This window comes from Pseudopipra pipra, chromosome 1, assembly GCF_036250125.1.
Source record: "Pseudopipra pipra isolate bDixPip1 chromosome 1, bDixPip1.hap1, whole genome shotgun sequence".
NCBI lineage: Eukaryota > Metazoa > Chordata > Aves > Passeriformes > Pipridae > Pseudopipra > Pseudopipra pipra.
The window spans coordinates 62,533,303-62,548,199 of NC_087549.1; the positions used below are offsets into that span (position 1 = coordinate 62,533,303).

The window sequence follows — 14,897 nt, forward strand, 5'->3', positions numbered from 1 at the left end:
AAAGGAAATAGCACATACACACACATGCATCCTTCCTCTTGAGCTTCAGTTCTTCTCCCTCTGAATGCTCCAAAATTATTTTTATTTTCAGAAACAGGAGCTCACAACTACTTATTCACTGTTTCTATACACTATTTGGTGTAAAATTCTCTCTCTCTCCTTTCCCCCCCCTAAAATTGCTTTCTCTACCTTTTAAAATTAGGTTTATTTTTAAAAAGTGGGGCCTTCTTTTTTTCCTTGATCAGAACTTGCTGGACCTCATGCACAGAATCATTTATCTCTATAGTAATTTGTTTTCACATAATAAATATGTGCAAGTCAAGAACACCTGCATCTCAGGTACTAATAATTTACACCCGTCAGGATTAGGTGTAATACAGATAAATGCGTAATGATGCCACATTTCCAACTTAGGTGATAGTCACCTACAATTTTCAGAAGTATTTTTCATTACTAGCTGCATTATGTTTCAGCAGTAGCAGCATTAGACACCGCATACAGTATAAGCTGGAGTTCTGTTGCCATTTAGGAATGGTACTCCCCAGTTCAGTGCCCCCACCAAGACTCTCAAAACCATGCACCACTCTCTTACTCCCTCACTTTCCCTTCCCCTTCCCCCCTGTGGTGGGATGGAGAAGAGAATTAGAGGCACAAAAGGTAAAGCTTGTGGGTTGAAGTAAGAACAATTTACTGGAAACAGCAATGAGATAAGAAAACAAACAGCAATAACAAAAGTGTACAAAAGAGAGTGATTCACATGTCAAAATGCTCAACGAAGAGCCCGAAGAGCCTTGACCTGATTGCACCCACCTTGCCCTGACTGGAAAAGAACCCTTCCTTTTGGAAGGGTTAAAATTAGTTAGCCTATTAATATTTGAGAGCATGTTTCTCTGGTGTAAATGTGTTCAAATAGGCAATGTATCCCTTGACAGATTGCCCCTCCCTTATCCTTTCTCCCCCACATTTGATTGTTCTTACATAGGTTGTAGTCATTAATTTTAATATTCCAATGAATCAGATCTTCCCAGCAGATTTCAGTAACAACAATTAGGTCAAAATATGCTCCCAAATGAGCAATTGAACCTCCTCTTGTTTATTATGCAAGCTTCTAATATTGATGAATAGATGATTACAGAATTTCTTCTCCTTGGTTTTGCTGGTATCTTAATACTGTTCTTTGACATCCTAATTTCATGTTGAGTGAAAGCTCATTTTTCCTCTCTTTTCAGCTTCCTTACATGTTTCAGGGCAGTGCCTCATTAATGCTCTGTCCTTCAAAAGAAATGAGGCACAAGGATAGGATCAGTGACTCCCAGTTGTCTCTCTGAGCTGCTGTTCTCCCTAACACTTCTCAAGTCATTATTCCTCTGCAGAAGATAGCCAGCTGTACCTTATGAGCTGCAGGGTAGGAGCTGTACCTTATGAGCTGCAGGGTAGGAGCCTGTAAATGGACAGCAGCTCTAGAGGAATTGGATAGCAGTAAATTGCTTCCCTCAGCAACTCATTTGTGTGTTCCTACAATGGTAATATGGCTCGGTTTCTGCTGAGGGCTTTCAATCAGACTTGAAGCAAAAGCATCCATCTGTGTCAAGGTGATGTTTGCTCTGCCCTAAGGCATGGCTTGGAAAGGGAGCTGTGCTGTATATCTGTATTTATCACTGTTCACAGTGAAGTCGGGGGAGCTTGTGGAGAGCTGCAACTCCTCAGTAGTCATGTGCAGATAGAGTAAAGATTCCTTTGCCTGGAAAAGCCTCTCTGAAAATCAATTCCTATCTGATTTGGGAGTATAGTGGTTTTTGCAGTATCTCATGGGAGAAACTAATCTCAAAAATATTTTTGAAAAATGGGAAGGGCTGCAGAAAATCCTCTTCTGCAACCCAAAGTACAGAAGAATCCCCATCTCGTGATTAGACTGTGATTCCTTCAGTACAGCCAGTGCTGGAAATTCCTCTCAAAATACCACAGTCCACAGAATCACACATTATGGACTGCAATTCACTCAACAGTTCAGTGACTTATCCAACCCTCCATTAATTTTTAGGGCAACTTTAATGACATACTTAGTTAAAATGCAGATTGTTCCCATAATTTGAAACAAACCTGTTCTTCTGTCTTAAAGTATATATTTAAAGCAAGTGCGACAACTGCTCTTAGTTCACAAGTTTCTAGCAAGCAATGTCTTGAATTTTCTTGACCATGCTGCTGGAGGATCATACGTAGAAGCAATATTTGGCAATGTGGAAGGTCCTGCTCTCTTATCCAACCACACAGCTGGCTTAGTAGCAAAGCCTGGCTTGGTACAGCAGAGAGATTGTTTCCCCATGCAACGTAGACCACACACTGCAGCTGTAAGTGTGCTCCAGTAAAGGCACCAGCCTTTGGAATTTGATTGTACAAGAAGGGGCATTACAGGTTTAACACAAGGATGCCGGGTCTATTTATGACTAAGGTGCCTGAAGGAGGGGAGTTTGAAGTTTGATTCCCTAATCACAGCTCAGCCAAGGTGATATGCTTTCCCAGTGGTTATGATAATGACAGCATGCGCAGTTATAAGCAAAGGATGCCAGGATGTGTGCTGTAGGACTCCCTACCAGCACTACCCTTGTCAGGTATTTTACACACCTGACAGCTATAACTTCTGGCTTGCTTCTGTGCATATGATATTGTGGATAATGGTGGGAAAAGCTGGCATACTGTGAGACTGGATCAGCTTTCATACTGCTGAAACCTCCTGCTGGAGAACTCTAATAACCATTCACTCCAGTGCCCTGCTTCAAATGCAGCTAGCTCCTTTTTCTCCAAAGGACGACGCAACAACTTCACAGTAAGCACCAGGGAAATTATGCATGAGTAGATGATGGTGGAAAAGAGAAAGGACAACAAAGTCATCAGAAGCCAATGGAGGTGTCCCACAATTTCATGAACACACTGAACGCCTTTCTGTAGGTCCTATGCAGGCTGGATGAGATGAACCTGCTCTCATTTGCTACCTGCCATCCTGCACAAGAGGCAAGAGGAATCTGTCTTTATGTGCCCTTGGCTTTGGCATCCTTCTAAGCAAGCTCTAGCTTTCCTTGAAAAACCTGCTTAGAATAAGTTTCCACCAACAGAATGCCTAAACATTTAGGCCCTTTGCCTCTGCTTTTATGAACCCTTGTCGAAAACACAGTAATTCTTGCAAGTTTCATTTCAGTGTTAATTCTATCTATGTCAAGAAGAATCTTGACAGAAATAAATAGGGCTATTTGAAGCTAAAGTGATACTCAGTGACAAGTCACGTGATGGAATCTGCACTTAAATCTTTCTAAGTCTCACACCATTATACAAACAGGTAAAAGGCATGATGTTATCTCCTATCCAGGTGTTAATCAGCATTGAGTTTCTGCAGTCATATTAAAATACAATCAAACAAATCAGTAGCACTGTTACAAATTAGAATAAAAAATATTCGAGGTTCTAAACTCTGTGTGTTTATTCCACCCTGACTGTGTGACAATTACTGGATAAGTGTTGTCCCCAGTGACGAAAGGAACAGATGGCAGCCTGGTAAAAAGCACATACTGTATATCAATTTATTAATTACTAAATGCAATCTGCTAGACGTTCATCACAAGATACTTCAGCTATTAAATTTCAGAGGGATTAGAAATTCAAAACAAATTATTTTAATAATAATTAACTTAGCTATATGTATTGCAAGCATGTTATTTTCTTAGCTTAAAAGCCTGAAATGATTGGGTGCCATCTGTCTAACTAACATTACATCTTTTTTAATATCAAAAGTGCATTTTGCTCAGGTACACAGATAAACTCTGAACAAAAAGAATTAAAAATTAATGTTATGGGCACAGAAGGACATTTAGAAATCTCACCCTTGTTGGCTGATTACCAGAGCACACCCTGCCTCTTCTAAGACAGTAATTTGTTTCTGAGAAGCTGGCTTGAAAAGTCATTGCCATTTGTTAGCTCTTTTATGGCGCACGTAACAAATGCTGATGTTTTTCAACACATCCTCGCAAAGGCCTAACTATATCGCAAAGTCAATATGACAGCTGTAAGCTAGCAATCTACGTTTTTATGTAAATATAACAACCTGAGGATCATTTTTTTGCCCCAATCTACAAGTTGTGGAAGTACATTCAGCAGGTCAAATAGTGTTGCAATTTATAACTGTCAGAGATGAACACAAATCTGAGACTGCACCTTTTCCTTCACCAGTTTTGCCTCAAACTCTAACAAAACAGTGTTTAAACAAAGTGGCTTAGTACCTAGTTTTATGACTGTATTCTTCAGAACAGAATACATAAGAGAATACAGAGAGAAGCTCACATCTTAAATGCAAATTTAATGCAAATCTCACTATCTTCAGCTGTGACCCCAGCTAAGCAACTCTTTCAGGTCAGAGTCCCCACTCTCTGACATTGCTTTCTGTAGGGGTGAAACCTAATGATAGAATACTGAGGTTTTCGAAATTTCTCTGATTTTTGAATTAACAATCATATTCTCTTCTTCAAAGCAGCTTCAGGATATCCATTCCCACAAGTGACCAACTGTTTGGTTCATAACTGCAAGTTTTATGATGCTAATTGAAGGTTTAGACTTCTGAAATTAGCAAAATGAGTAATTTTATTACAACCTTTCATTAATATTGTGCTATCAGAGCACAGAAAATGGAAATAGTTTATTCACAATGTCAGAGGGCAACTAGACAATTGTGTCACCCTTAAAAAATTTATTACTTTGCCTCATTCAGGCGTACTGAAACAATTCTTCCACTCTTAATTCTTTTCCTAAAATCTTGTATCTTCGTAACAGCAAACATGATTTGGGGAGAACTTGAACCAGTAGTTCCATGGTCTTTAGCTTTTTTTTGTGGCACATGACAACTTCTAAGGAAAGATAACATCTAAACAGTCTTTGAGGAAGAGGACTTCTGTGGGTTTTTTAATTGGTTCTAAATATCTTTTTTAAAAAAGAAAAAAAAAAAAGAATGCATTCACCATCACACAGTCTGGGAGTAGGAGGGAAAATCTGCATCAAGTCAAGTTTCAGAATCATTAATGAGCTTGTTCTGTGTTTCGATAATGAAAAAGAACAGTGTGAACCAGTAGCACAAATCTTAGCTGCACATGAGTCAAACAGCTAATTTCAGCAGTGGAGACTGTCACAGGCAGAGCTATAGCAACTGAAGAGCACAACTCAGACACTTTCTTCATGTACTTTCCTTCAAAGTTAAAAATATATCAGCAAACTAATCTCCACGGCCATTGCAATGCTTCCTGAACAAGCAGCTGCACTTATCCATTCTGTGTGTGCAAGCATGACTGGTGCATATACAATCACACCAACTGCATGTATAAGAAACACAGCAAACACTGATTCTATGATTATCAGCTGGAAATGTAAATCCTAGGAAGAAAACAAATCTCTAAGCTAGCATTTTGCTCGCTTGCTGGCTCTCTCTCACTCTTTGCATATTTCCACTTCCATTGAAGCTTCCTTCTGCTTCCAAGCAGTAGCTGTACCTAACCTACAGGGCGCAGAGTCTCTCCAGGCAATTTGATTCCCATTTGTGCACCCTTATCGAAGAATATGATATTAAACATTCAGGCATGTGTGATTATTTTGTCTCAGCATATCCTGATTTCCTCCAAAAGAAAATGGCAAAGGCTGGGCCAGGAAGGAGTTGTACTGCAGTCAGTCCCACAGCTGGAAGGAGGGAGGCAGGACTGTGGAGTGCACCACTGAGCACTTCTCACTGGGTCATCCTCTGGGTCATCCTCTGCCTGAGATCCTATCCTTTCTTCTTGTCTGCATTCCAAGCAATGTTTCTTCAATAGGTTTCATCACTCTTCTAGAAGTTTGGTTAATTCTAAATTCCCCTAATGTGGAATAGGTCTTTTAGGGTTTTAATGTTTCCTTGTAACATTTATATAGTTACTTGGATTATGGAAGAAAACCAATTTCAGATACAAAAATATTGTGAGTACAAAAATATCCTTGAATTTTTGGCCAGAGTAGAGTTCAAACCAACAGTGGATTCCATCCTTTGAAGGATTGTTTTCAGACACAGAAAATGCTAACTAACTGTTCTGCAGAAGTATTACCCAACACTCAGTTTAGTGAAAAAGGTGCACAGGGACAAAAATAATTCAGTGTGTCACAAATAGCCTAGATGTATTTTAAGAAAAAAAAAGTGCCAAGTAGGATTTTCAATTTCTCATTTTTTGTATTATTTCTTTAAATCTAAAATTAAGAACTAAACTCACTTATTTTAATACTGAATAGAAGCAGGAACATTTCAGTTGGCCCAAAGGCACTCAGAAGAAACCCAAATAAATGAAGGGCTGATGCCAAAAAACTGCTGGAGGACATAGCGGGTACATGGTTCCTTCTCTATTCAATACCCAGGCAATGCAGGTACTCACCTGGGGCCAAGGGAACCAGATTCAGTTCTTTCTGCCTGAAGTGAACTGAATCCACATATTCCATCTCCCAAGACAATGCACCAACCACTTCTGCAAGGTATTTAGGGACCACCAAATCTCCTAGGCTGATGCCATTCTCTTTTGCATAAATAATTCAAATTCACTGGCATGTTGAGTGCCAGCTAACAAAGGCTTTCCATAGCATGCATCCTTCCTCCCCATCTCTTTGTCCCAGGCTCAATGAATATTTCAAGTGAGAACAAAAAGAACAGCAATGACAAAGAGACCCATTTGGGCCTCTGTCAAAAGGAGCTAGTGGACTTGGGTTCAGTCTCTTGCCCTAAATCAAGCAATGAGTATATTTGAACATGGACCTTTCACCTCTACAGAGAGCAGCTAACGAAACACAGCATGTTCTAGCCTACTTTTCTCCAAACTGCTCATAAAATTACCTAAAGAATCCCGACATCTGTCAGTCGGCTGCCAATCCCTTCCAAACCAACACAGTAACATTTACAAGGGACTTTAATGGGGATTTTTGGATGCAGTTGGTAAATACTGCAAAAAAAAATCTCAACAGCATTCAAACTTTTCTAAAACTGTTCTAAAAATAAAAGTGAAACATGGACTAAATTACTGTCATCTGTCTCCTACAAGAATTGCATAGCAGTACTGAGGCAAGAAATGCTCCGCTTACAGGGAGCAGCTGTAGTGGAAAAACAGTGGGTAACAAAGACAGAAGAAGAAGCAATCAGAGCTGGGGAAAGAGCAATCTCAGGAAGAAGAGCATCAGAAAAAAGTCACCTGTATTGTTTGAGCAGAAGATTGTTCCTTCAGACATTATCTCAAAAGGAAGCAAAGGTGAGAATGGCCATGTGCTAGCCACAGCCCAGGAATTTACCGATAGCATCTTATTAAAGGGGAGGGAAATGCCTCCCCTTCACCTCAATACAGGAAAAAAAAGGGAGCTAGCTCATGATTTTTGAAAAGTTAACTGTTATGTTCAGCTACTCAGTGATGCCATTGATGGTTTTCCACCAAAGGTACATTTTCATGTACAATATTATACAAGATTTATAATATTTCAAAACTCAATCCCAACAGTATGAAATGCAACATCTTCTTAGAACAAGCAAAGACTAAAAGTAAAACAGTTTGTCTGTGTCTGTATACATCTATATCTCATATTTTTCATTCTATACATATTATTTCTGGTAGTATCAAAGATACAATTAAGACAAAATTTTTATTATTATTTTTCTTAATCCTTGGAAGAAGATTAAGATGTGTTCAGAGATAGGAACACTTCTACTAGTACCAGCTGTGCTACATCCCCTCTTCGAATATACATCTTTGAACAGAAACCTGTAAAATATTTTATATAAGCAGATATCATAATGTAGTAATTATATATTTTAGGCAACAAGTTTGATGAAGGATAAAGTAATAACTAGATGTTTTAGACACTAAGGAAATAAATGTAAGGAAAAAAAAAAGAGTGAGAAATTTATTGTGAATGGACTCTTCCAGGAGAGAAATACAGGTGAAATAGGGAACTAAATACTGCGCTGTATTGCTGGTAACAATGAAAAGTTATATAGGTCAAATCTGAAAGAATGACATTGATTAAATGCACACTATAGCCTATTCCCATTCAAATACTGTTCTGAGATGGTCCAATAAAACTGCAACATTAAAGCTTATTTTAAGTTGTCATAATTTTTCCTTAATTCATACACCAGCTATGTATGTAAAACTGACACACATATAGTAAGAAAGGAGAGACCAAAAGCAAGTTTTAGTGGAGTTTGATACTCACCTCCTTCTCCTGACCCAGAGCCATTATCTGAAAAAGAAACAGAGGGGGAGAAAAAAAAGAGAAAGCAAATGAAAATATTGCTCCAGGAGCAGCTGTTTGTTCAGGAACTTGTCACTGTTAAACATTACACAGATGTTATATTTCATGAGCCAGCTGTAAAAACAAACATCCCACATTAAGTCTGGTATCCTTTAATACAGTTTGCCCATGCTGCTCACTGTGCCCTAGTCTCTCTCTTCCCTGTCAAGACAATTTTACTCAAGGAACAGCATCATTCAATACTGAAATTACATTGCTTTCTTAGCCTTTTTTCAACTGTTAGAGATTCAAATTTGTTAAACCTAAAAGAGATGAAGAGTACAAAGTCCGATTTTGGGAATGTTTATTTTATTTTACCCTGTGGCCCCAGGAGTGGTATTGCAAGGAGTAATGCATAAATAACCTGACTGCAGAAGTAGCTCCAGAAGAAAACTACTTCTCAAAGATGACTTAAGTCACCTAATGACAAAATAACTCCTCTCAGCTAAGTCAATCACTTCGTATAAAATGCTTTAACGGCACAGTTATTTCACTGACATTTGACTGACTGGATTAGCATCTGATGAGTGACAGTTTTTGACTTGATCTCATTTGCATTAGCAGTTAAAGTGTCAGCAGGACTTGAGCTTCCTCACCACCCCAGGCCAACTAACTCTACTTCAGAGCACTACGGAGCTGGCTTGGGATTTTGTATGTGCATCCCACTGGGCAGCACTCTGCATAGTCTTCAGCTAGCACAGCAGTAAAGACAAGCCCTTAAACACATGTTCTGAGTCACAAACCTCTCTCAGCCTTTCTTGCTCAAAGGAGGAGGAGAGAGAGGATTCGATGGCAACTACTGTCAGTGAATGTTCCCCACGCCCATTAGCTTAGCTTCTCTGGAAAATGAGGAGAGGAGCAGAGCATACACTCTGCTCATCACACACCTCTCTTTTCATGCCTGCTTTGGTGATGGAGAAAGCAGCTGAATTTATTTCCACAAACAGGAAAGAGGGAGGCCAGACAGAGAGAGGAGTGGGGGGTTCTTACTTCCACACATGAGCTTGTTGTTCACATCAGAGGAAAGACCAAACCCTCCATTTGCTCAGTTCCCTCCTCCGCTTTTCTTTAAGGAGCTATATTTCTAAGAATAATTCCCTCTAGTGAGTGGATGAAACTGTGAAATTCCACATTACTGGGTCATTTCACACATTAAAAACAATCTCCTGTCACATGGGGTATCAGGAATAGAGATTTGTTTTTCTTTTGCCTAAATTTTCCTTTCTGTCCTCCTATACCACTATTCTGTGTCTAACAGACTGAGCTTATTACTTTACAGAAATCAACGCAAAAACCAGAAGGGTTCTTCTTCCATCAACAGTGACCCACTTTACTGACAAAGAAGACAATCCCGTATGAAATGTCATTGTTGAGTCACTAAGAAATATGCCTTATGATGTGGTATTGCTTCATTAAGAAATTTGAAGGAGTGTAATTTACTTATATGAATTAAGTATATAGGCTTATTTGTAGTGGTGAAATTGCGCTATAAGCTGTTTGGGGGCAGAGCAAACTGATGTACAAACATGAGCAAGTTCAACATGTAATTCATGTGAAAAACAAAGGCTAAAATGTCTCAAAGAAACCCAACTTGTTCCATGTTTTTATTTCCAGCTCTAACTGACTGCTTTCCCCTGTGTGTTTAGCCCTGAGGTGAGAAATACCACTCAGCCCCAGCATGAGGGGCTCTGGTTGTAGCCCACATGCTGTGTGGCAGGGAAGGTACCATCACACAGACAGTAAGGGCTGTAACAAGAGATTCATGTAAATTATAGAGCTGATGCTCAGACTACCTGTCTCTATAGATCATGAAGCCCACGTGGCAGGACATCATAGAAACGGGATAGATCCTTTCCCACTTTTCAGGGTTTTCAGATCACAAGAAACAAACAAACAAAAAAAGTGTCATCCTCTATAACACTGTATCAATTTTCAACTTTTCCCTGGGAGCTGTGCGAGGATTCTCGTCTCCAGGGTAACCATGCTAAACTAAGCTGGTGTTCCTGCTTTTTATTGAGCCTTGGCTAGATTTTTCCAAGCAGCTGCTGGTTAGAAGAGTAGCACTTTTTTCAAGCTTACTTGGACAAACAGCCCTGCTCTTTTCAGGCTCTTAATGAATTCAGGATTTCCAAAAGTCATCTCCATGTACCCAAGATCTATCAAGAAAGATTCTCAAGTAAGTGAAGATGCTGAACACAAACAGCATTCCTCCAGCCACTGGTCAGTAATTAGAGAAGGAGTGACTGACCTCCACCTTTACTTGAGCCACCCTTTTCCAAGTAGACTTATAAAAACTGAGATCAGCCCTGCCAAGAAGAACCTGGGGGGTGCTGACCTAATTCTGGCCTTTCAGTACCTGAAGAGAGCCTACAAGAAAGGTAGAGAAGGTCTTTTTACAAGGGCATGTAGTGAGAGAATAAGGGGAAATGCATTCAAACTAAAAAAAGAATGTTTAGATTAGATAGTAGGAAAAGAATCTTTACTGTGAGGGTGGTGAGGCACTGAAACAAATTGTTTTTGAAACAGTTGTGGATGTCCCACGCTTGGAAGTGTTGAAGGCCAAGCTGGATGGAGCTCTGAGCAACATGGTCTAGTGAAAGGTGTCCCTACCCATGGCAGGGGGTTTGAAACTAGACGATCTTTAAGGTCCCTTTCAAACCAAACCAGATTCTATGATTCCATAATTCTATAAAAATATGTTTATACACAAATGCGTAGGCTTCTGTTGCAAGCTGTTTTTATCCATGAAGGAGTTTCTGGATAAAATACAAAGAAGCACTTGGATCAGGCACAGCATCTGAATGCTGTAAGCACTAGGCTACAATCAGAATCCCCTCTTTTTTTGTCTTTTTTCTGAACAGGAGCCATTTCTGTACTGTGGGTCTGCTTTGGTGCAGAGGCAGAAAAAACTACCCAAACCCAAAAGAGCCTGCAGCCTCTCTTATTCAGGAGAGCGGCTTTCAACTCAAAGTAGTATGAAAATTGAATCCACTGAGGGCAACAGCTCCAAATTGTTAAGAACAAACAGGAGGGCAAAGAGTCCGCTGACAAATTTTAAGTAAGCACACCCTTCCATGAGCCACTCCTAAGAGAATAATTTCTTCAGTCTAACAGAGATGCAGTGTTTGTTTCTAGTTCTGCAAACAGCTTTCCCCCCCCTTATTTTTTTTTTAAACTTAGAGATCCCAACACAAAGCAATGGACTGTGGGTTCCAAATATATACAGTACACTGAGAATCTATAAGTACAATCAAGTACTACATCATTGTGTGGTTACATTTTCATGTGCATATAATATAAATCTGGCAGCAGTCAAAATCAATATTAGGACCTGTATATGCAGTCCCGACATTTCAGACATACATTCTCTTTCATTTCTCTAAACCACCATTTTTAACGTCAAAACTTGCATTTTGTTTATTCCTAAAGCACCTATAATTGACTCTTTTTCAAAACATTGCTTATTTTAGAATCTCAGAAACTCTGACAGCCCTCAGACAAAGGAAATAAATATATAAATATGCTGCTAAATCACCCATGTCCGTAAAAATTTAATCAAAATATTACCTGACAAGAAATAGAATAATGATTTAGTGACTAAATCACTCAGTATAATCTGTTCCAGTGCTGTAGCTTCAGAAGGTATCAATCCTTAGCGAATGGGAAGTATGAGATTCAGAAGTCTGATGTACTTTAAATATTAAGTAGTTGCTACAACACTAAGAGGGAATTTCATCCTATCGTCTGGGGTGCATCCCTCCAGAAAGAAACCTTGCTTTGAAAAAACAACTCTGACAGGAAACCACTGGCTCTCAATGATGTCCTAGAACAAAGCATTTTCATAGCAAATTCAAAGGCACACAGTGAAAATTAATGGGGGTCTATAAAAGATTTTTTAATTTGGGTATTTGCTTCTCCATAATACGTGCAATAGATCAAAAGCACAAATATATTGCCGTCTTGGTGATCTACAATCCAACGCAGGGCATGGAGAGGTTCCAGATGATGGCTTTTATCATCCAATATTCTCACACCACCCAAACTGCATCAGGCACTTGGGAAGCAGCAAGTGCCTGATGCTCTGATGCTCATACCAGAGCTCTGCTGAAGCACTTAAAATTGCACCAGTGCAAATGCAGTATGCAGCCTGAATCACATCTTCAGTTTCAGATATGTGTTCTCAGGACTTTCCGGACAGTTGTGTTTCAGCACGTTTCTTGATCTGTTACACTAAGTGCTAGAAATTTGGCTGTGTTTCCTGAGTTTTATGTAGGACTTAAAGAAAAGGAGAGGAAGGTAAAAAAAATTCCCATACTATCTGAGTAAGTTAGTAATTAGGTGCCAACAAGCTAAGGCTGAGAAGAATCAACTTTTCAACTTTTGAAATTTCTTTCTCTTGGTAGAGTAGAATGCATATAAAAACAAACACTTCTTGTTGTTCCCAAACATTACCCTAGAATTTTTTTTTAGTGGGAGAAAGAAACTTTCATGCTGTGTGTCTGTATCTTAAAATAATTTGGACATGAAATTAAAAAACACTATTTACTTATATATCCTTAGTTCAAACCTTCTTGGATGTTGTTATAGGAATGTGTGAGTGCTCTAAAACTGTATTGCACTTTTTTCCTACTTCTGAAGCATCTGGTGATAATTTACAGGTGAGACTGGGAAAGAAGGTACATTCAGTCATCTGCCTGAGGAATGCTGGAATTATGCTTCTGTGCTGGGCATAAAACACAGGTTTCCTTCAGTACTAGGACCAACAACAGAGATTGTTTTGGGCCTTAGTAAACAACAGCCAAACCTCAGTACGGGTCTGTGCAAAGGCATTAGAGCAGCTGGTGTGAAACACGGCCTATCTGCATTTAAATGAGGTAGCTGTGGGACTGGCAGCAGCAAGGACTTGGCCTAGGTACACTGCCCATGCATTTACCCTAATTTCCAGATAATATGCTGCAGCTACCAGTGAGTTCCAGGCTGATACCTCTAAACTGTCATTGATAATTAAGAAACATAAAGCTAGCAAGGAGTGCGCATCCGACCCATTGTCATGCTTTTGGCTGCTGTATAGACAGAACTTTGTTTAGGTTAATCCGAGTAAGCAGTGTGTATCCAAAGACGAGGGATGCCCTAAAACTTAATTTTTTGTGTGTGTTATTTATGTACCAAAGAATGCAGCTGTTGATGCTACCGAGTCATTTAATTTCATTGAGAGAAAGCCAGCCCTGTGTCTGGTATCACCAGCTTTGAATCTGTCCAGAGGTTCAGAAGACCTCTGGTGGCTAAAGTTTCTGTGCCCAGGAGCATGTTGTAATAATCAAGACAGTGAAAATCTGTCCTGTGTATTTTAAACGTGTGGAAAATCTATGCTTTATGTGCGTAGAAAGACAAAAAAGGCCAGTCCATTAGAAATGTGAGGTAGCATAATTTTGTAAGTTATGCATATTTTCAATGACCCAAAGTCAAAGATGATGCCTTGGATACAGGTAGAGTGGCAGTCAGGATGATCAGTGTCACTTGTTGGATGTCACACTAATTCTGTATATCCAAAAAAAATAAAAGTCCTAAAGAAAGTACTAATTTGAAGTCTGCTCCAAACTTGTTGAAAGCCTTTTGATGAATATCAAGACTCCTTTATAAACACCACAGAAGCATTCACAATCTATTTTCCCAGATAAAGTATTTCAACTTTTAATGTTTATTTATTAACCTGTTAGCATATCAGAAGATGTATCAGATTTCTTCTCCATAAAAATATTCCATTGCTAAAGAGGACATGGGGTTTCCACACTATTGCATTCTATGAAAAGCATAAAAATTCTAATTGCTGGAATTAAGGGCAAAACTAAAGAGCTAACCATAAAACACCATTCATTAGCGACACAAAGTGATGTTTTACATACCAGAATAACAGGGTCCTCTTGATACCACTGTTATCTCTTTCTGATGCTTGCAAGCAGCTCTCCTGAGGAAGCATTCATTTTGGTAAGTGTCTCCATTTGATCCACAAACTGGAATATAGTTTGTGTGACACTGAAAAAGAAATTATAAAGTAACTCAGTCATACAAAAATCATATGATTAGTCTCAACTGCATATTAATATACAGGAAGATAGCTGTGTTACTAGCACTAACTTATAACCCTTTTCACTAAAGGAAGATATGAAATATATTAGTTTTACAGTATCACTCTATGTATTCCTCTTGGATCACTGAAATAATAGTCCAGCTCCATATGGACTGAACATAGGAATTCAGTAGGAAAGATTAAAAGAACAAAATAACTATAGTGGGATTTTGTAATGGCTAGAGGGAATATGTCGAGCATCTAGAATTATTTGAAGGATAAACACTGAGGAAAGAGAAAACTTCTTCAAGATAATACAAGAAAGTATGACTAGGCACAGGGGGATGAAACTGAACAGAGGAAAATTTAAAAAGAACAGTGCTTAAGGGCAGATTTGCTGACCTTTTTGGTCAGAACAGTTTTACAAAGAAGGTGGAAAATAATCTTACAAAGGAGGGGGAAAACAATCACCATTCCCATTAAATTCATGAACATCATGGGTCTT

At 39.0% G+C, this 14,897-nt stretch overlaps 1 protein-coding gene across 1 annotated transcript in view; it reads right to left on the reverse strand.

Moving 5' to 3' along the window:
- TMEFF1 (transmembrane protein with EGF like and two follistatin like domains 1) overlaps nucleotides 1-14,897 on the reverse strand; it is a 119,043-nt gene that overhangs the window by 29,809 nt on the left and 74,337 nt on the right. Inside the window, exons 3-4 of the mRNA XM_064659144.1 lie at nucleotides 14,229-14,358; nucleotides 8,248-8,274 (exon numbers count right to left, since the gene is read on the reverse strand). Coding sequence (XP_064515214.1) covers nucleotides 8,248-8,274; nucleotides 14,229-14,358 — 157 coding nt within the window. The remainder of the gene's footprint in view (nucleotides 1-8,247; nucleotides 8,275-14,228; nucleotides 14,359-14,897) is intronic.